Raw genomic sequence first — 19,976 nt, forward strand, 5'->3', positions numbered from 1 at the left:
GGACCTCAGTCTTGCTGTCTACCAACTCTATGTCCGCTCCCTGGATGTTCACCGGTGTGAAGTGGGATGTTTTCCTCTGGAAGTTAATGATCATCTCCTTTGTCTTGCTGGGTCTTTAAAGTCGTTATATGAGAAACACAAAACAAAATGAAGTTGGAATTTTTGGAAAATTAAAAAAAAGTCATAATAAGGTGAAAATATTACCAGAAGAACATTTACAAGAAGAAAGAAAAAAACGAACAGCAGCAATGGGGAAAAAACCTGTAATTTTACGAGGATAAAGCCAAAATATTACGAGAAAATGTTTTATTCTAAAGAGAAAAAAAGTTGCAATATTGTGGGAATAAAGTCGTAATATTAGAAGGACAAATAATGTTGTTTTAGTAGCATAGAGTGGAAATATTAATGACTAAAGCTTTTTTTTTCTAAGGTGTAATATTATGACAAACACATAAAAAATTTTATTTTTTGGAAAATTGTTTGGAGAAAAAGTAAATATTACGAAAAGAAAATTTACAAGATGAAAATTGCAATAATCTGAAAAAAAACCCAAAAAAACAATAATAGCAGAAATGGGAAAAAAAAAGTTGTATTCTGAGGATAAATTTAAAAAAAAAGGTGCGATTTTACGAGAATTAACGTGCAATTTTATGAGGAAATATGTCATTTTAGTAGCATAGAGTTGAAATATTAAAGAAAATATGTTCTTTTTAAAAAAGTTGTAGTGTTATGATAAAAAAGTAAAGTTGTAATTTCTTTCAATTAGGTCGGGGGAAGTTATAATATCATGCGAATAAGGTGAAAATATTACCAGAGGAAAATTTACAAGCAGAACGTTGCTATACTTAATTCAAATTAAATACAAAAATTTAAAAACAGCAGAAATGGGAACAAATACTTTTATGAGAATGAAGTCAAAATATGAAGAAAAACAAGTTGTACTCTAACGAGAAAAAAGTCAAAATTTTACAAGAATAAACTTGTAATATTCTGAGTGAAAATAATGTCATTTTAGTAGCGTAGAGTTGAAATATTAAGGGAAAATATGTTCTTTTTTTAAAAGTCCTAATATGAAAATAATATGAAAAACATACCTAACATAATTTTTTGGAAATTAGGTTGAGGAAAAAGTTATATTATGTGTTGTTAGTTTTCAAGGAGGGAGAAACATTTGGAAATGAAATAGAGAGCTTGCAGAACATGGACTTCAGCCTTAAGACATGGAGATGAAGGTTGGTCACCTTCGAAACACACAATGATACATTTAAATTACTCTGGAGCTGCTTATCTTTCAGTTATTATTTTAAATTGGCTTCTTACTGAGTGTCCAAGGGGTCTTCATAGCCTTTTTTTATTGTATATTTTGCCCCAGTCTTCTCCTACAGTATTGCTGTGAAAAGATGCTTATATCCCATGTATACTCATGCTTTGCAGCCTTGTCGCTATTATGGAATAGTCTTTAGAAGACATCATGTAAACAAGACATAACGTTCTCTGTTCTGTGGCAACTTTGACGTTGTTCTTCTTGTCTTGTTTTTTTCCTGCGTATCAGCGGAATTGAATCCTTTTTCATAATGCGCTTTTACCGTATAGGCCTGTCACGATAACAAATCTTGCTGGTCGACAATTGTGCTACAAATTATGGCCAATAATGGATATCATCGACAACATTTTTTGAGGCCCTAAAATGTATGCCATATAATGGTGAATGGTCATATGGTTGCATTTCAGTTGCAATGTAGCGAGCCACGCTCTCTGTGAGCGCGCACCATTTGATGCTATTTGGTTAATATTTACAGAACAAACAACTCAGTAAGCGTTGGCTGTCGGGAAGAAGGCTCTGCGCCACCTCTGGCGGTATGTTTTTTTTGTGCCAGTTGGGAATACTGAAAGTGATGGTCGTGTGCAATCCAAGTTGGTCGTGTTGCTCTTCTTCCTCGTCACTACTTTCGAACAAGTGCGGCATATCGGTTTGTTCATGCGCTCACCTTATTCATTCTGTTTAAAACCAAACGATTCCCACACTGGGGACGTTGTGTTCGCCTTAGAAACCATCGCTTCTGTGCCGGCATTCATGTTGGCGTATGCTTTCTCACAAGGCTAATTTGCTGCTAGCACTCTGCATGTACTCACTAGTAGCCCCGCCTCCACAAAGAGGCAGAACGAGAGGACGGTTCACGCTCTCCGTTCATTCCACTATAGAACCAATGCGCATAGACATGCAGAGTGAACCCTCTTGTCATCCAGCCTGTGTGGCACAGAGAGAGAGAGAGACGATTATTATCATTTATCGTGACAGGCCTGATACCGTATTTTCAAGCCAAACTCTTCTTGTAAAGGTGTTCCCTCCTAGCAGTCATCAGTGAAATGATCACTACAGAGAACAGAACTTGCGGTTGGCGTCCATCTCTCTCTCATTCTCTGTACTTGCTTGGTCCATTTTTGTCTCAAACCTTCCTCTTTTGGAAAAGAAAACAAACTTACAGTATCACTCGGTTACTGTGAACATCCGGCAGCAACACGACATTTTGGCACGACTACTATTTTTGATGAAAAATATACTGAACCGCCATACTGAAGTCCGCCATCTACCTCGACAAACTATAAATGACATTTTTGCGAGTTTACCGTTCCCAATGTAGAACACAATTGTAAACAACGTAGAACATATTTAAGCAGAGTTGATGGATCATGTCAGGGGGCCTTTAAAGATCCCAGTGATGCATGGTGCACAGGGAGCAGTCAAGAAGTGAAACGTGTGCTTAACCTTCTGACACGCAGTGCATTCGTTTGGACATTGAGCAGCGCCGAGCAAAGCATTGTCGAGGAGAACAAACACATGGCTACTGTACACCTTGACTGTCTTCCTCTCCTGATGCCTGCCACTGACTAACCAGTGTAGTAATCAATGTTGTTTGATTGCAGAGGGAACATCCCCACTCTCAACAGGTATTGTAAACATTCTTTGTATTGCCTAGACTACTAGTGGCCGTAGCCTAGCTGCATGGTCCATGAATACATTCATATGAAGAGTAAGCTTTCTGGGAATTAAGCAGTCTTTCTCAGTTTCTACAATAAAATGGAACTGGCGGCGCACCTGGATAACTCTTTGCCAAGTGCAACGTTTATTGGTTTTGTGTGTGTGTGTGCGTGCGTGCGTGCGTGCGTGCGTGCGTGTGTGTGTTGAATATCACGCATTATTTGGCAAAACATAAAGATGCAATGTGCAGCAAATGAATATAGAACCAGTTCCAATCTCCTGAAATAAAACCATGTGACTGTCCTGCCAGGAAAATGTCTGCTCCTTCAGTCCTGGACATTACAAAAGCCAATAATTCCTCACATTTGGAGTCTCTGGACAGGTTTGACCCCAAACCTCTAAAGTCATTTCAGTGGGTGTACCTTCTGGGATAGCATCAAGCTAACATTCAACAACATATGAACACTTACAGGGTCTTATTGTGGGTTGTGATTTTCTTTGTGGGGGGAAAAACGGTCCCAGTGAATTGACACGGCCACATGGGAGCTGGCCTTGGCTGAATTATGCTACATCAGTGGCGTACCCCTTCACGCATTTGACGTGAAGCCATGTACCCCCTACTCCTGCACACTAATTCACTTTGAAATATTGAGCACCATTCATTGGTATTCCTTTTATAGTCATTTTGGGTCTAAATTGGGTCACGCTTTGGATAACGTTTCACATGAGCACTCATAAATAAATAAGTCATCATCCTGCGTATCTTTTATTCCAGTCTGATGTTGGCATTTTTCTGTTTGAATGGCTTGAATTGGAGTATCTCTTTTTTTTTGTCCGCTGACGATGGCTACGGTGTCAATCTACACAATAATTTATTACCAACTTGAAGTTTAACAATCACGATAAAGCATTATCTGAAGTACAAAGAGATGCTAACAGTGACAGGTTTTCCTCGCTGCCCCGTGCCGGGATTAGGACACCAATATAAATAATGTCTTTGACATTAAATATTGTTAATGCCCAAAATAAACGTACTTATTTGTTCATATGATGCAGACAGAGCAATGAACAACATCGTATGCCGTCTCCTTCCTGCTCTCTGCTCTGTTCTCCATTGCACCGTGAGGCGTTCAGGCACACTCGGAATTGAGTGTTGAGCGCTAGTTGTTTTTCATTTTTATTCACGTACCCCCATTACAATTGGCGTAGCCCTGGGGGTGCTAGCTAGCTGCTACATCATGTACTATAGCTCTCCCAGCACTTAAAGTGCTGTTTTCCACTACAACGCTAGGGGCAGCGTTCTTCCGAGAGCGAGCCAGTCTATTGATGTGCGATACCAGCAATTTTGTTTCCGATCCGATACTGAGGGAAAAAAAATTCAGGTCTGGTATCGGCGATGCTGATCCCCTACTTTATGCAAATTCACCTTATGTGTATTTCATATGTAGCATAAAGAATATAGGACATTTCATGAATAAAACAATAAAATAAATTTCAGTAAATATATTTTAGTATTTGAAATGTTTTTTTTAAATACATTAATAATTTTATTGAATTGTTTGAAACCCTGAAGCATGTCAAGGTAGCAGGGTGATTTATAATATAGCCAAGCTAACATAAAACAATAGAAAAAACAGCACAGAATCATCAAAAATATGTGAAAATGCTATTTTAAACCATTGGAAAAAGGAAAGTAATATGATTATTAAGACCTACTATAAGGATGAAAGGTGTATTCACATATCACACGCGGCTCGTTTACGATCGTTTCAACAGACAAACATTACCACAAAAGACTGAAGTATTGAAAGTATTTATGTTTTGATTTGAGAATTTGAGGACGGAGTGTCGAACCCGCAACCTTTAGGTTGGGAGACGACCACTCTATCGCCTGAGGCATGTAATGTTCCTGTTTCTTGGTCCTCCTGCGGAGAGCTCTAAATGAATCGAGACGCCATGTACTGTATGTAGCACGATTTAGTCATACGCCCGAGCATCAGCATAGATGTAATAACATCAGATGTCTGACATTATTTGCTCTATTTGCCTTCCAATCTCAATCTGTTCCTTGTCAATGTTTCCTTTTGCATCTATAGGATGTTTTGCCCCCAATGATTCTAAGCGTTATTTGACTGAAATGATATACAGTATATTTATTTTCATCACTATGTTTTACTTTTTTGGTCACGCAACGCTCCCGTTGGCTATCGGCCATCACTTGACTGGGACCACAGTTTTCAAGTTTCTGATCAACTTCAACTAACACATAATTGTGCCGGTGTGACAGCAAAAATGTCTTTTTCAAATCATTTTAACGTCACGTGAGTGAGACACAAGGACAGTTTCACGCCGTCAAAACATCAGCAGACTGACGTTCCCGTCCCTCCCACCACAGGATGTCCTTCTCATCAAACCTCAACCACTACGGCATGGTGCACATGGCCAGCGTGAATGATGTTTTGCTGGACACATCCTTCACGCCGCCCTGCCAGAGGATGGGCGCCATGGTCTCCTTCCGCTCCTTCCAGGAGTTCACAAAGTCAGTGGCGATGTTTCTTGGGATATATTTTATATTTCCTAACGATGTGTGATTGAACCAGCCGCTTTTTTTTTCGCAGGAACATCACGGATGTGTTGAGCTGCTTCACAGACTCTCCTCCCCCAAGTCCAACATTTCCGGAGGGAGGGAACCCCGTCCTGTACGGCGAAGAGGACAACAAGAGCAGCCAAGATGAACCCATCCACATACTCAACGTGGCCATAAAGACAGACAGCGACATGGATGATGACGGCCTGGCAGCCATGTTTCGGGAGTTCACCCAGTCAAAGGTTGGAGAGGCCTTTGGGAAAGCTCTGTGCTTTACACCGGGGGTGTCCAAACTCCCTCCAACGAGGGCCAAATAGTGAAAAATGAAAGGATATTTTCTAAAGCAACACATTTCAATTATTTTACCGATTTTGCTGTTTTTTTTTTTTTTTTTCAAATATTTCAACCGTTTTTCCTAAATAATCTTCGTAACTTTTGTTCTTGTAATATAATGTCTATTAGTTTGTTTCTCTGAATATTATGACTGAAAAAATAAGTTGAATATTTCAAGTCTATGCTACTAAGACGATAGTCTTGTTCCTCAGAATATTATGAGTTTATTCTTGTAAAATTGTCATATTTTTCTTTCAATATTTTGTCTTTATTCTTGTAAAATTACAGCTGGTTTTTCCATTTCTGGAATTTCTTTTCCATTTTCTTTTTTTTTTTCTTAAATATATTTTCGAGCTACTTCATCTTTCCTCTTGTAAACTTTCTTGTTGTAATATTAACATTTTACTCCCATAATATTTTGGACTTTACACCTGTGATGTTATGACTTTTTTCTTCTGCATTTCAGCTTTATGCTACAAAAGTGACATTATTTTTCCTTTTTGATTACAACTTTATTCTCGGAAAATTGCAACCTTTTTTTTCTTAATATTTTTACTTTATTCTTGTAAAATTGCAGCATTTTTTTTTTATTCCTTCAATTTTTTCCCTAAGTATTTCAACTTTTTTCTTGTACATTTTCTTCTAGTAATATTCTGTCTTTATTCCCTTAATATTTATAACTTTTCCCCATCCTAATTTTCCCAAAACTAAAACTTTATTTTGTTTAGTTTATTTTTCATAATATTCTGACTTCTTTCGTAAATATTTCAACTTTATGCTACTAACATTTTGTTATTTATCCTCATAACATTTAGATGTCATTTTATTAAATTTATGACTTTTTCCTCTCTTAATAGTTTGATTTATTCTCATAAAATTACTGCTAATTTTTCTTTTAGTTTTCTTGTTGAATTCTAATTTTCAAATGTGCCGTAGATCATTAAAAAAACAGCAACAGGCTGCAAATGGCCGCCAGGCCGCAGTTTGGACACCCCTGCTTCACAGTGTTGTATTCACTCATTGACTTTTTTTCCCTCCAATCCCAGAAAAGCCTGCTGTTTGAACACGGAATCCGTCGCTTGACTTTCCTTGTGGCTCAGAAGGTAACCATTCGTAACGTAGTGTTCACCGTAAATGTCTTCCACTGTTGGCTGCCGTGCATGCCACCACCTGAATGACCTCTATCAAACTTAACTTCAACGTTATTTGTCACACAAATCACTAATATTGCGCTAATGACCTTTATGCAAACTGCATTGATGTTGTTTTTTGTGGTAATTTGCATTTGAAATTCAGCTCTGTCTCTCCTGTATCTCCCTTTTGCATGCCTTGCTTTCGCTGCGTTTATGATGACAGGATTTCAGGAAGCAAATCAACTGTGAGGTGGACCAAAGGTTTCACGTAAGTAGAGACACGTGGGAGAAGGGTTGAAAAGAAATCTAAGTTACCTTGCATGCAATACAAAATGGAAAAATAGGGCTGTCAAACATAGCACGTTAACCGCGGAAACTCGCTTACGTCATGAATTATGTTAATAATGAATGCATGTGAATCACGGTAAGCCACGCCTCTCTTGTTAGAACTGCAGACGGCGGCACGGTGTAGCATCACCGCAAGAGTCACACAGTCTGACGCTCTTTTATGACTTACTTTCTATTATTATGTCTACTATATTGGGTAATAGGAGTGTAAAAGTGACTATAGGGGTGTTATTTTATGTCTAGAGGGCTCTAATAATGTTAAATGTATTTAGAAGGTCGTAAAAACACGTTTTCTATGTTGTATGTGTCTTATTTTCTCTTATTATGTCTACTATATTGGGTGATAGGAGTGTAAAGGTGACTATAGGGGTGTTATTTCATGTCTAGAGGGCTCTAATAATGTTAAAAAAAACGTATTTAGAAGGTCGTAAACAAGTTTTCTCTGTCGTATGTGTCCTATTTTCTCTTATGTCTAATATCTTGGGTGATAGGAGTGTAAATGTGACTATAGGGGTGTTATTTCATGTCTATAGGGCTCCAATCATGTTAAAAAGCATATTTAGAGGGTGGTAGTAAACAGGTTTTCTATGCTTTAAGTATGAAAATATTCCATTTCTAAGGAATCCTACTTTGTGGTCTGGAAGCAATTAACAGTGATAAAGGAGGGATTACTGTGCATCCATTCCTCTCGTCCCCCCATTGGGTCAGTTCCACATGCATACCAACAAACATGAGCAGCATTGTGATGACAGTGATAAGGGTGGCAATTGAAGTCAACACTTTGGAGAAACGTCCCGTGATAGGATTTTGACAGTAGGCTCTGACTGTTGCGTGTCATGGGGGCTGTGATGAGAACTAATCAGCTGCAAAGCTGGCAGTTTGTGTACGCAATTGCCTTCCTGTCGTTATCACGTGGGCGGGGTGAAAAGGAACGTCTTCCCAATCGGGCTGGCATCGTTTGGCCGAGCGGGACGCTTCATTGGATGGTTTCCCAAACAGACGAGCGGGCATTATGTGGAGGTTTAAGAGTTGCAGGAAGAGTTTTATTTCCTAGCAGAGGGAGTAGATAAGAAGAGGAGCCATATCGCATTCTTCAAAAATGAATTCATTAATAAATGATCACTGTTATGTGGTTGAATACGGCCTGTTATTAGTAAAGAAAATATGCATATTGAAGCAAATTGTACTTATTCGTGGCTTAAATGAAGCATTTTCAAGCATAAGAATGTCTAAATGATCTCACCAAATGAACTAAAATCCAAATACAAGGCAGAAGAAGCATTGTAAATGTGAATGTAGCACAGTAATCCCTCATCACCGTTCTAATATCGCTCCCTCGCTGTATCGTTTTTCAAATAATAATAAATGATGGCTGTTTTGTGGTTGACTATGGCCTGTTATTAGTCAAAATATATAGAAAGACAAGGTATATGTATATGTAGTATTGTGGTCACTAGGCACCAGTAATGTCATGAGATGTGACGTTAGATTACATTACCTTTCACACCGCATGGAGACTGGATACTGAGCCAGCAGAGCCCAGCCCACACGCCATGGCTGAGACGGACGTGCCATGGCTCAGCTCAAATGAAAAAAAGGTTTTCCTCTCATTCCGTGTGGAAGTGGTACGTCTCCTTTGTCCTCCTTCCACACTCCATTTGAAACAAACTTTAAGTTTAGAATGAGTACATTGGAGAGGCTAATGAGTTAGCTCGCTCGCTTGCTATGCTACCTCCAAGCGTCTTATATCCCTATTATATCTTAGGGTGTAATAATACATGCATCTATATTGAACCGTTCAATACACAAGCGCAACCCACCGTGACCCCCGTATCGAACAATACGCAATTTCATATTTATTTTATCAACTTCTGGCGCCACTCTGTGCTCAAAGCTCAGTGTATCGGCGATCAACTACTCTGGCTTAGGTTGTGTTGTCAAGCCACTGAGCTCCACCTCCCTACGTTGATACTATGCTGAAAATGTTGAAAAATTTTGATAAGTTTCGATAAAATTCTAATTTAAAAAAGGTAATTTATTTGTTGTATGGAAAAAATATCGAACCGTAACACAAATGTATCAAACCAAACTGTGGACCTCTAATCTTATATCCATAGCCTGTGCAATGTGACGTAAACAAAGAATAATAGGAGTGTAAAGGTGACTGTAGGGGTGTTATTTCATGTTTACAGGGCTCTAATGATGTTAAAAAGCATATTTAGAGGGTGGTAAACAGCTTTATTCTGTTTGTTAATATTGAGTCCTACTTTGTGGAAATTCACTTATCGCGGTCAGGTCTGGAACCAATTAACTGCCATAAAGGAGGGATTACTGTACGCTATTCTACATTGGCCACAAGGCGTCGGTGCTCAAGCAGGAGTTTTATTTGCATCTTAAATGGCTTATTTACTCTTATTCTGTCTACTATATTGGCTAATGCGAGTGTGAAGCCATTTAAAGCAACAAAGAAGTACGCTGTCCAGAGAAAAAAAGAACAAGGAACTGCTAACTTTTCAGTCTGTTATCTCACTTATGGCCAATATGTCTTATTTTCTCTTATTATATTCACTATATTATTATATTATATATTATATTATTATATTATACTATATTATTATTATTATTATATAAATAGAGCATATATTCTATGCACTATTTATGAAAATATTCCATTTAGTAATATTGATCCTACTTTGTGGAAATCATAAAAAACGTATGGCGGTCGGGTGTGGAGCCAATGAACCGCGAGGGATTACTGTGTATAGATGGATTTCCCTTCCCTCCGTAAACACATGGCGCTACATCGGTTGATGTAATTTGGATATGGAGATGTTTATTTCTTGCTGTTTTTGTTTTGTCTCCACAGAGGGAATTCCCCAAGTTTTTCACATTCCGCGCCAGAGACAAGGTAGGTGACTTGTTATTGGAACGCATCCATGCTTTCCCAAGGCTCACGTTGGTTTTGAAATGCCTGAAAATGTTTGTTTCTCTCAGTAACTGTCATGTGCTGCTTAAAGGAAAAGTGCACTTCTGTTTTGCCCATCATGTACAATCCTTGAACCGAACATGTGCGTTCCAAAGATATAAAAATGGCTAAAAAAGAGGCAGCTAGCAGGCCACACCTATTTTGACTGTAAAGCCCTCAAAAAAGACCTCCAAAAAGCAGCAACAGTGTTGTATTGACATAGTGACGTGTGTATATAAGCACCGAGAACTATTTTTCTTGCGTAGCGATGCAGCGCCCCACGCCACTACCGAGAGGTAACGGGCCCACTCCAAAACAAAGCCATAGGGCACCAATCTGTACTGACTAGGGAAAAAAGAACAAGCATATGAACAACTCGGAATAGACAACCAAATGATGTGTCAAGTCTTGGCCCACGTTCCGTGTTTTGTTCCTACACGGCTAGATGGACTGCGTGATATCATGTGCTATGTGCTCCATGTATCACAATCAATACCACAATGACTTACTCCGTTCGGTGCAGCTAGTCCGGGGCGTCTTTTTTAGTTGCAGTAGTATCAGTATGACATTTTATGTTTGTAGTAGTATGTAGTATGTAGTAGTATGGCACTGCTCGGTCACAGCACGGACATCAAACCATCAAAGCTTGTTGGAGGTTTTTTAGTGGGCTTTCTAGTCAAAATAGGTGTGTCCCTTCACGTGCATTGTTAGCTCCCTTTTTTTCTCTTTAGAACGCACAGAAGGATTGTAGATGATGAGCAAAATTCCAAAAACAGCGCACGTCTCTTATTTAGAATGTCCTCCACCAGTTGAACACCAGCGCTCTCGATTACAATGACCATGTTTTTGTTTTTTTTTTTTAGATTGATTTGGAAAGTAACTTTTTACACCCTCAGATCCGTTCATTTCTCTCCATTGCAGACATTGATGATCCCCCTCCCCTCCCCCCCCTCTCTCTTAGCCCTGGTAGTTTGACTACAATGGCACCAGCAAAACTCATTAAAGTAATGAACTCTTTAATTATGTCTCCCATTTAAGAGAAATGACACCCATTAGCGTCTCTCTGAGATTGAGATTGCCGGCGATTTCATTGACTTAATACTGTGTGTAGCTCTCAGGCATCTTTCCACTCCTGTTGGAAGTCTGTGTTCTTCAAATAATCCTGCCTAATAGCAGCCGTGCCTTGCCAAAGAGGGTATGAGTTGCATTGCTGATGTGGTGCTTTTTCCCCTCAACAGTTTGTGGAAGACCGGATCTACCGCCACCTGGAGCCGGCTTTGGCCTTTCAGCTGGAGCTCAATCGCATGCGCAATTTTGCCCTGACGGCCATTCCGTGTGCCAACCACAAGATGCACCTCTACCTGGGCGCCGCCCGCGTGGAAGTGGGAGCGGAAGTTACAGACTACCGCTTCTTTGTGCGAGCCATCATCCGTCATTCCGATCTAGTAACTAAGGTGGGAGTACTTCCTCCACATGCCGCGTCGGCTCCCGCACTTTATTCCGCAGATTCATCATAACTACATATTGGCTTTCTTAGCTGTATCCCAATACTGTCTAGCATTTCATTTCCCATACCGATATCAACCAATACTGACACACTGTAGGAAGCTGCTCTTCCCTCAAACTAATGTCAGGTCATAATGTGCTGCTTCTACTGTAATACCACAAATACACACTGCAAGTTTACACATCAGGATTTCTTATCTATAAATGGAATATTTTTACATTTAGAACCAAGCAAACCTGTTTACCACCTTCTAAATGTGGGCCATTTAGCCAATTAGAGCCATTTAGACACAAAATAACTCCCCCCAGTCACCTTCACACTTATTACCCAATACAGTAGACATAATAAGAGAAAATAAGACATAACATTGACTCACACTTTACAGTTTTTAACATTATTAGAGCTTGCAGTCATGAACTAGCACTCTTATAGTCACCTTTACACACTTGCTACCCAATATAGTAGACATAGTAAAAGAAAACAAGACATGAAAGACATAATGGATTGACACATTACAGTTTTTAACATTATAAGAGACCTCGACATGAAATAACACCCCTTTACTCACATTCACACTCTTACTACCCAATATAGTAGACACAATAATAAGACAAAATAAGACATATAAGGCACAATTGACATAATACAGACTCTCACTTTACAGTTTTTAACATTAGATCCCCCAGACATGAAATACTGTCCCCGTAGTCACTATTACACTCCTTTTACCCAATATAGTCGACATAGTAAGAGAAAATAAGACATAATAATTTTTTTTAATTATTAGAGCCCTCTAGACATGACATAACACCCCTATCGTCACCTGTACACCTGTACACTATTACCCAATATAGTCAACATAGTAAGAGAAAATAAAGTGGCGAGGGGTGGCTGTACTGAGATAGCTAGCTTGTTGCTGTGTGGTGCACGTAATCACTTGCGTGCCGATATCATTAAAGCAGAAAAAGCGACATCCACATGTGATTTTTATGCCAACTGGCGATGTGCCTGATGGTAACTGCTTTTCACTGTTTTGTGTTTTCCGTCTCCAGGAGGCCTCTTTTGAGTACCTTCACAACGAGGCTGAGAGATTGCTTCTGGAGGCCATGGATGAGCTGGAGGTGGCTTTCAACAACACAACTGTAAGAACTGACTGCAACCACATCTTCCTCAATTTTGTACCCACAGTCATCATGGACCCTTCAAAGGTACTGAATGTCAAACTGCTGCTCTGAGTTACACAGCAGCCTTAACATGCGTATATGAAAGTCATCTGTCTCCATTTACCAGATTGAGGAGTCCGTGCGCTCCATGGTGATGCGTTACGGCAGCCGTCTGTGGAAGCTGCGCGTCCTGCAGGCCGAGCTGAAAATCAACATCCGCCTGACTCCCACAGGAAAGCAAATCCCCATCCGGCTGTTCCTCACCAATGAATCGGGCTACTACCTGGACATCAGCCTCTACAAGGAGGTCACTGACTCCCGAACGGGACAGGTGGGGCCCAAAGACCGCCAGGTGGGGCACTCACACATTTTCCATCGCATCCGCCCGCCAAGTAGTCACAGGCAAAGCGCTTCTGCTTCATCCTGGATGCCTCATTTTTCAAGCTGAGATCTCACAGCCACCGTAGTTGAGCTTTTTTCACAGCACAACATTTTTGGTTGAAATATGTTCAGTAATCCCTTGCCACGTCACGCTTCCAATTTTGCGGCTTCACTCTCTCGGTTTTTCAAATACTAATTAATAAATCAGCGCTGTTTCGAGGTCGACTACAGACTATTATTAGTCCAAAAATATGCATATTTAAGCACATCTTACATATATTGTGCCTAAATGAAGATTTCCTATCATAACAATGGCTAAATGAACTAAAATCCAAATATAAGGCATTCTAATAATGTTAAAAACTGTAACGTGTGAATATATTACGTCTTATATCTCTAATTTTCTCTTATTATGTCTATTATATTGGGCAATAGGAGTGTAAAAGTGACTATAGGGGTGTTATTTCATGTCTAGAGGGCTCATGTCAATACTGTCTTATTTATGTCTTTTATCTTATTTTCTCTGATGTCTGCTATATTGGGTAACAGGAGTGTAAAGGTGACTATAGGGGTGTCATGTCATCATCTAAAGGGCTCTAAAACCGTAACATGTGAGTCTATATTACGTCTTATGTGTCTTATTTCTCTTATTATGTCTACTGTGTTGGGTAATAGGAGTGTAAAGGTGACTATAGGGTGTTATTTCATGTCTAGAGGGCTCTAAAAATGTTAAAAACCGTGTTTGGAAGGTCGTGGATAGGTTTTCTACGCTCGAATTATGCTAGTATTCCATTTATAAATAAGGGATCCTACTTGTCGTCAGGTCTGGAATTGATTGAGCGCGATAAACGAGAGATGTCTTAACTAGGAGATGAGGTCCAGTATGTTGCCCAGCAGTTTGCCTGCTTGACAGTTCTTTCTAGTAACATGTGTTTCTCCTGTCAGCTGATTAGGTAAGTTTATGCCTCCTGCTTCTAGTCATTGCCCCACCTTTTCAGCACAACGGCCATCCTTGAAGCAGCAAATATACCCAGACCAGGGGTGTCCAAAGTGCGGCCCGGGGGCCATTTGCAGCACAAGGCTGTTTTTTCATGAACCCTCGGCATCTTGTAAAAATACCATTAAACAAGAAAACATCAAGACAAAATATTAAGAGAATAAACTCATAATGTTAAGAGGAAAAAATAGCATAAAATTGAATAATTAAAGGAAAAAAGTCATTCTATGCGACACAAACAAAACAAATAAAAAGCTGCAATTTTGGGGGAAAAAGTTAGAATATTACGATAAAGTCAAAATATGATAATAAAGTCATAATTTTACGAGATAAAAATGTAGTAGAAGAAATTGAAATTGTTGTAAAAAGTTCAAAAACAAAAACACAATTTTCAGATATTAAAGTCATAATATGAAAAACAAACAAAACAAAAAGTTGCAATTGTTTTGGAAAATGAAGTTGGGATAGCGTTAGAATATTACGATAAAGTCAAATTATGAGAATAAAATCATAGTATTATGAGAAAAAAATTTACTAAACAAAAGTTGAAATATTGGTTAAAAAATGGAAAAAAAACAGCAAAAAAGTGTCATGTAAGAATAAAAGGTTCGTCCCAATACAATATGCTTTGTCACTGATCAAAACAAAAGTGAGATGCAGGCTTTATTCTTATAGAATATAGAAAACGTCTCAGCATATTTACATGGATTGGTTTTTAAAAATCTATATGAAAGTGTCATCCTTTTGATTTTTCAGTACAATGGTAGGACACCCCTGATCTCCACCAATTATGCATTTTGTCGGAGAAAAAAATAGTTTTGTTGGTTTTTGTCTATACACTTAGTCTCCAACTAACGAACACAATTGGTTCCAGACGACCGTTCTTAAGTCGAATTGTTATTAAGTAGGGAAAAGGTAATATTATCAATGATATAGGTACTACATGTACGTGTATACATATACAGTATATGTGTATGTATGTAAATATGAGTTTGGATGCAGTAGTAATATTAAACCAGGATAATTAATGAAAAAACAATAATAAAAGTGATATAATAATACGTAATGATAAATGTTATTTACCTTTGAAGAGGAGTGGTCGAGCATGGAGGAGGAGGAGGAGGAGATATTGATAAAAAGGACAAATGGTCGTCGTCTTTAGACTCTTCTAAAAGAGGTCGTGTTCTGTGGGTGGTGTAGAATTAAGCAGGCCTATTAACTCTTATATTAACTCTTCATAACTTTAATCACAAGCTCTGCCGGGTTGCATGTACAGCTACAACTTAGCTTTTCTTCACGTCTCCTCCCCCGGTCTTCATCGCCTGTTGGTCCCATTAGCAGTGTCACAGTCCCCTCTACTGGTAAAGCATGTGAAAGATGGACTTAAATATAAATAAATATGGACTTATAAGGCAAAACACATGAAAACATAGACCAGTCGGCTTGTGTTTCGTATCTCCGAATGTTTGCTAGTCGGATGTTCGTAAGTTGGGGACTTAGTGTACTAGTCATGAGGTGAGACCTATTTCATTTATATTTTTCATCATATTATAAAAATAATTATTATAAAATCATGTTTTTTTCCCCTCATCACGGAGCACATGAAAATGAATGCTTCCTCAGGGGAAGTTACGACAGGCCGTTAACATCACTGGCAGGAGAAAAAAGGAGCGCTTGATTTGCTGACCCGCACAGTACGGGTAATCTTGCCTCATTGGAGCGTTTTTGGGTTTTTTTATAATCTGTGATCGGAGCTATTTTTAACATATTTATAAGTCTTTTACGTTGTTTTGCTCAAGAGGTAAAAAAGTGGTGATGATTCCAGTGCATAATATAAGAAGTCACGCTCCATGCAGTTTTAAGCCATAAAAATGGCCACAAGGTGGCAGAAGTGCATTTGATAAGAACTCGGCAGGGATCTTTGGCATGTATTAACACGCTCGACAGTAATGATGATGTGAGAGAACGTGGAGGAGTGTAGCGTGCAGAAGGTTATGCATTCTAGGGATATTTTAATGCACACACACACACGCAGTGTAGTTCCACATGTGAAAATTGTAAGTACTTTACAGTGTTATATTTGTAAATAAATGGTTATTTTCATGTTTTGTGTTGTTGATGTTGGTGTAGTTGTTTAGATATTTGAGCTGTCACAAAAGCAAAACATTTCTTTGGGAATGAAAGTTATGCTTGAAATGTATCTTTTCACAAAAAGCTGCTTTTCTCCCTGTTTTAGTCAGGAACTGATATTTCCCTGAAACTTACCTATGTTCTACTGCTGATTACTAAAGAACAGAAAAAGGTAGAAACAAACTTTTTTTCTGATGAAAGACGGGAGTCTAATCTTTCTTTTGGTAGGTTCCATGTTTATATAACCATATGACACAATATTCTGTGTGCCCTGAAAGATCAGTCAAAATGCTCTAAAATGACCGCTACTGAAGGGGTTGTCTTTTGAAAAATGGCTGGGATTGAATGAGTGAATGTTATCAGACTTCTGGGTGACATCAAAATTCCCTCATATCGGTCTGATAATTATCGTGCACCCCTAATAATAATAATAATAATAATAATAATAATAATTGCTTTTGACATCAAATCAATCACCTGAATATCATAGAAGCTGGTGTATTTGTAAAGACACGCCCTCCCTCTGTGTGCAGATCATGTTCCAGGCCTATGGAGACAAGCAGGGTCCGTTGCATGGCATGCTCATCAACACACCCTACGTCACCAAGGACCTGCTGCAGTCAAAACGCTTTCAGGCACAATCTCTGGGCACCACCTACGTCTATGACTTCCCAGAGATGTTCAGACAGGTAGTCCAAAACGATGTCTTCACTTCAACCCGTGGATTTAGATGACAAGACTGACGATGATGTCTCTTTAATCAGGCTTTGAAAAAGCAGTGGCACTCCAGCCAAACCCACACTTATGTGCCTAAATGCCCTCTCCCCTCTGAGCTGCTGACCTTCACCGAGTTGGTCCTTGACGCTCAAGGTCAGCTGGTGCAAATGAACCGACTGCCGGGCGGCAACGAGGTTTGTCGTGAAATAAAAACATCACATTTGCGAGGCGATTAGTCATTCTCGAGCATATCTCCATTTTCCTTTTTTGTTGATGTAATAATGTAGATCGGCATGGTGGCATGGCGGATGACCCTCCGTACGCCGGAATACCCGGCAGGACGCGAGATCATCGTCATCAGCAACGACATCACACACAAGATCGGCTCGTTCGGGCCCCAGGAGGACGTGCTGTTCCTGCGAGCCTCGGAGATGGCGCGGGAGAGCGGCATCCCGCGGATCTACATCGCAGCCAACAGCGGCGCTCGCATCGGCCTGGCGGAGGAAATCCGACACATGTTCCACGTGGCCTGGCAAGACCCGGACGACCCCTACAAGGTCAGCAAACCGAGTCTCGTGTGAAGTTAGCGATACGGTGCTCTCCAGTTCCTTTATTTTTGCTGGAGACTGAAAAGATTTGGGTTTGACTTGGAAAGATGAAGCCACCCATTTTGGAACATGTGACTCACAGGTCTGTCCTGTTACACTGCCTGGAATAAAACTGCTACTGAGCACAGACATTCAGTGCTGTGCATTGATGACATAATTAGGGGTGCGATGTCTCGTGACATCCCTGTAATAAGCAATGTCACAGGACACGACAAAACACACGTTCCAATAATTTGCTCACATGAAAAATGGCTGGCTTTAAACAAAAGGTGATGTAAATAAAAGCTGAAATGTTGCTGTCTGGTGTCATATTCATCTTTTGATGTCAGTCTACAGCAAACATAAAATAATTGGCCTCTCAGTCTTCCAACACTTGTGGAGGACATGGCATCTGGATCAGTGGTGATCTACCAATCCAAGTCCAGTGGCACTCGTGTTAGTGCCGTACCATAAGTGAGCTGTCTCTTCTCTTTTGCCCTGCAGGGTTTCAAGTATCTCTACCTCACACCTCAGGATTATAAGAAGGTCTCAGCCCTGAACTCTGTGCACTGTGAACATGTGGAGGACAAGGGGGAATCCAGGTACATCTTAAATGGCCTCACGGTGCAAGGAAAGGATCACGGAAGCTATTGTTGAATCATTCCAGTATGCATACTGCTTAAGAAAGAGCACAGGGTGAGGCTGTGGGCTCTCATGCAGGTACAAGATCACCGACATCATCGGGAAGGACGAGGGTCTGGGTGTGGAGAATCTGAAAGGGTCTGGCATGATTGCTGGAGAATCCTCCCTGGCTTACGAGGAGATCATCACCATGAACCTGGTAAGAGCACACACTCGTGTGTGTGTTTGTGTGTGTACGTGCGTGTGTCTGCAAAATCCAAATAGCTTTTAGCGGCAGCTTCAAGAAGCCTTAACCTTGATTGTTTGCTTGAAAAGGTAACGTGCCGAGCCATCGGGATCGGAGCCTATCTGGTGAGACTTGGACAGAGAACCATCCAAGTGGACAACTCGCACATCATTCTCACTGGAGCCGGAGCACTCAACAAGGTATGACCACAGCTTAGACAAAAGAAACGTTGAAATATGATACATTTGTCTTACAGTAATCCTTCGTTTATGGTGGTTAATTGGCTCTTTTAGACTTTGAATATTTTTGGAGTTAGAGCGTAGGAAAAAAAAAACAGTTTACAACCGTCTAAACATGTTTTTTAATATCATTAGAGCCCTCTAGACATGAAATAACACCCATATAGTCAACTTTACACTCTTATTACCCAATATAGTAGACATAATAAGAGAAAATAAGCCGTTTAAGACATAGGTAAGACTCATAAATGTGATTCCGATGCTAGGGGGAGCTGAGTGGGTGTGTTCAGGAAGTGCCGTTGAGGTTTCAGAGTTGAGTTTTAGCTTGGTGTGGCTTACGCCCCCAACAGTAGCCGTGTTAGACATTGTTGTGCCTGTTGTGAGATCGTTCAAGGCTGCAATAAAAGCCTGTTGTTTCACTGTTTCAGCCAACATGATGTATTAATAGGTTTTTGAAAAGCCGTGATGCAGTGAAAACGCAAAATATGCAGCACTAATCGGCAAAGGTTTTCTTGTAATGACCTCATAACGATGCATTTGCTTCCTTCGCTGCGCAGATTTACCCGAAATGATTGACACAGTGGATAAGTGAATATCTGTGAATATCAGTGAATATCTGGCTTTTACTAAACAACTCACAGTACAGTTTTACATTCTATTAATACGAAATCACAGCGGAGGGAAGCATTCACCTTTTTATTGCTTACACGATGTCATTGTCCACTGCCATGTGAAGAATTGTAGGGGGGGCAAAGATTTGAGTCCCGACTCTGCAACTCGCGTCTGCTTAGTTCCGTTCCACGAGGACCCCCGACCCCTCCCCCACATACCAGACCCTTGCCGCCAGTGTTAAATCATTGAAAGCAAAGCATGAAGTTCTATTTGCTGGAGGCTGCAATGCAGGACATCCATACTATTTGCTTTCCATTACAATGCTTGTTTTGCTGAGGCAGGTTTTCTGCTTGCTGTTGATGGGTGTGTGTGTGTGTGTGTGTGTGTGTGTGTGTGCGTGTGTGTGTGTGCGTGCGTGCGTGCGTGCGT

At 40.0% G+C, this 19,976-nt stretch overlaps 1 protein-coding gene across 7 annotated transcripts in view; it reads left to right on the top strand.

Moving 5' to 3' along the window:
* Positions 1-19,976, top strand: part of LOC129168714 (acetyl-CoA carboxylase) — a 58,135-nt gene that overhangs the window by 23,126 nt on the left and 15,033 nt on the right. The window contains exons 28-43 of one of the 7 annotated variants that reach the window (XM_054754294.1): positions 2,926-2,949; positions 3,291-3,392; positions 5,376-5,519; positions 5,599-5,809; positions 6,947-7,003; positions 7,257-7,301; positions 10,248-10,289; positions 11,585-11,800; positions 12,906-13,061; positions 13,144-13,368; positions 17,058-17,213; positions 17,289-17,435; positions 17,529-17,798; positions 18,333-18,430; positions 18,549-18,669; positions 18,786-18,896. In XM_054754294.1, coding sequence (XP_054610269.1) covers positions 2,926-2,949; positions 3,291-3,392; positions 5,376-5,519; positions 5,599-5,809; positions 6,947-7,003; positions 7,257-7,301; positions 10,248-10,289; positions 11,585-11,800; positions 12,906-13,061; positions 13,144-13,368; positions 17,058-17,213; positions 17,289-17,435; positions 17,529-17,798; positions 18,333-18,430; positions 18,549-18,669; positions 18,786-18,896 — 2,125 coding nt within the window. The remainder of the gene's footprint in view (positions 1-2,925; positions 2,950-3,290; positions 3,393-5,375; positions 5,520-5,598; positions 5,810-6,946; positions 7,004-7,256; positions 7,302-10,247; positions 10,290-11,584; positions 11,801-12,905; positions 13,062-13,143; positions 13,369-17,057; positions 17,214-17,288; positions 17,436-17,528; positions 17,799-18,332; positions 18,431-18,548; positions 18,670-18,785; positions 18,897-19,976) is intronic. The other 6 variants (XM_054754295.1, XM_054754296.1, XM_054754297.1 and 3 more) reach the window with 6 other exon arrangements.

Source organism: Dunckerocampus dactyliophorus, chromosome 16 (assembly GCF_027744805.1).
Source record: "Dunckerocampus dactyliophorus isolate RoL2022-P2 chromosome 16, RoL_Ddac_1.1, whole genome shotgun sequence".
Classification (NCBI taxonomy): Eukaryota; Metazoa; Chordata; class Actinopteri; order Syngnathiformes; family Syngnathidae; genus Dunckerocampus; species Dunckerocampus dactyliophorus.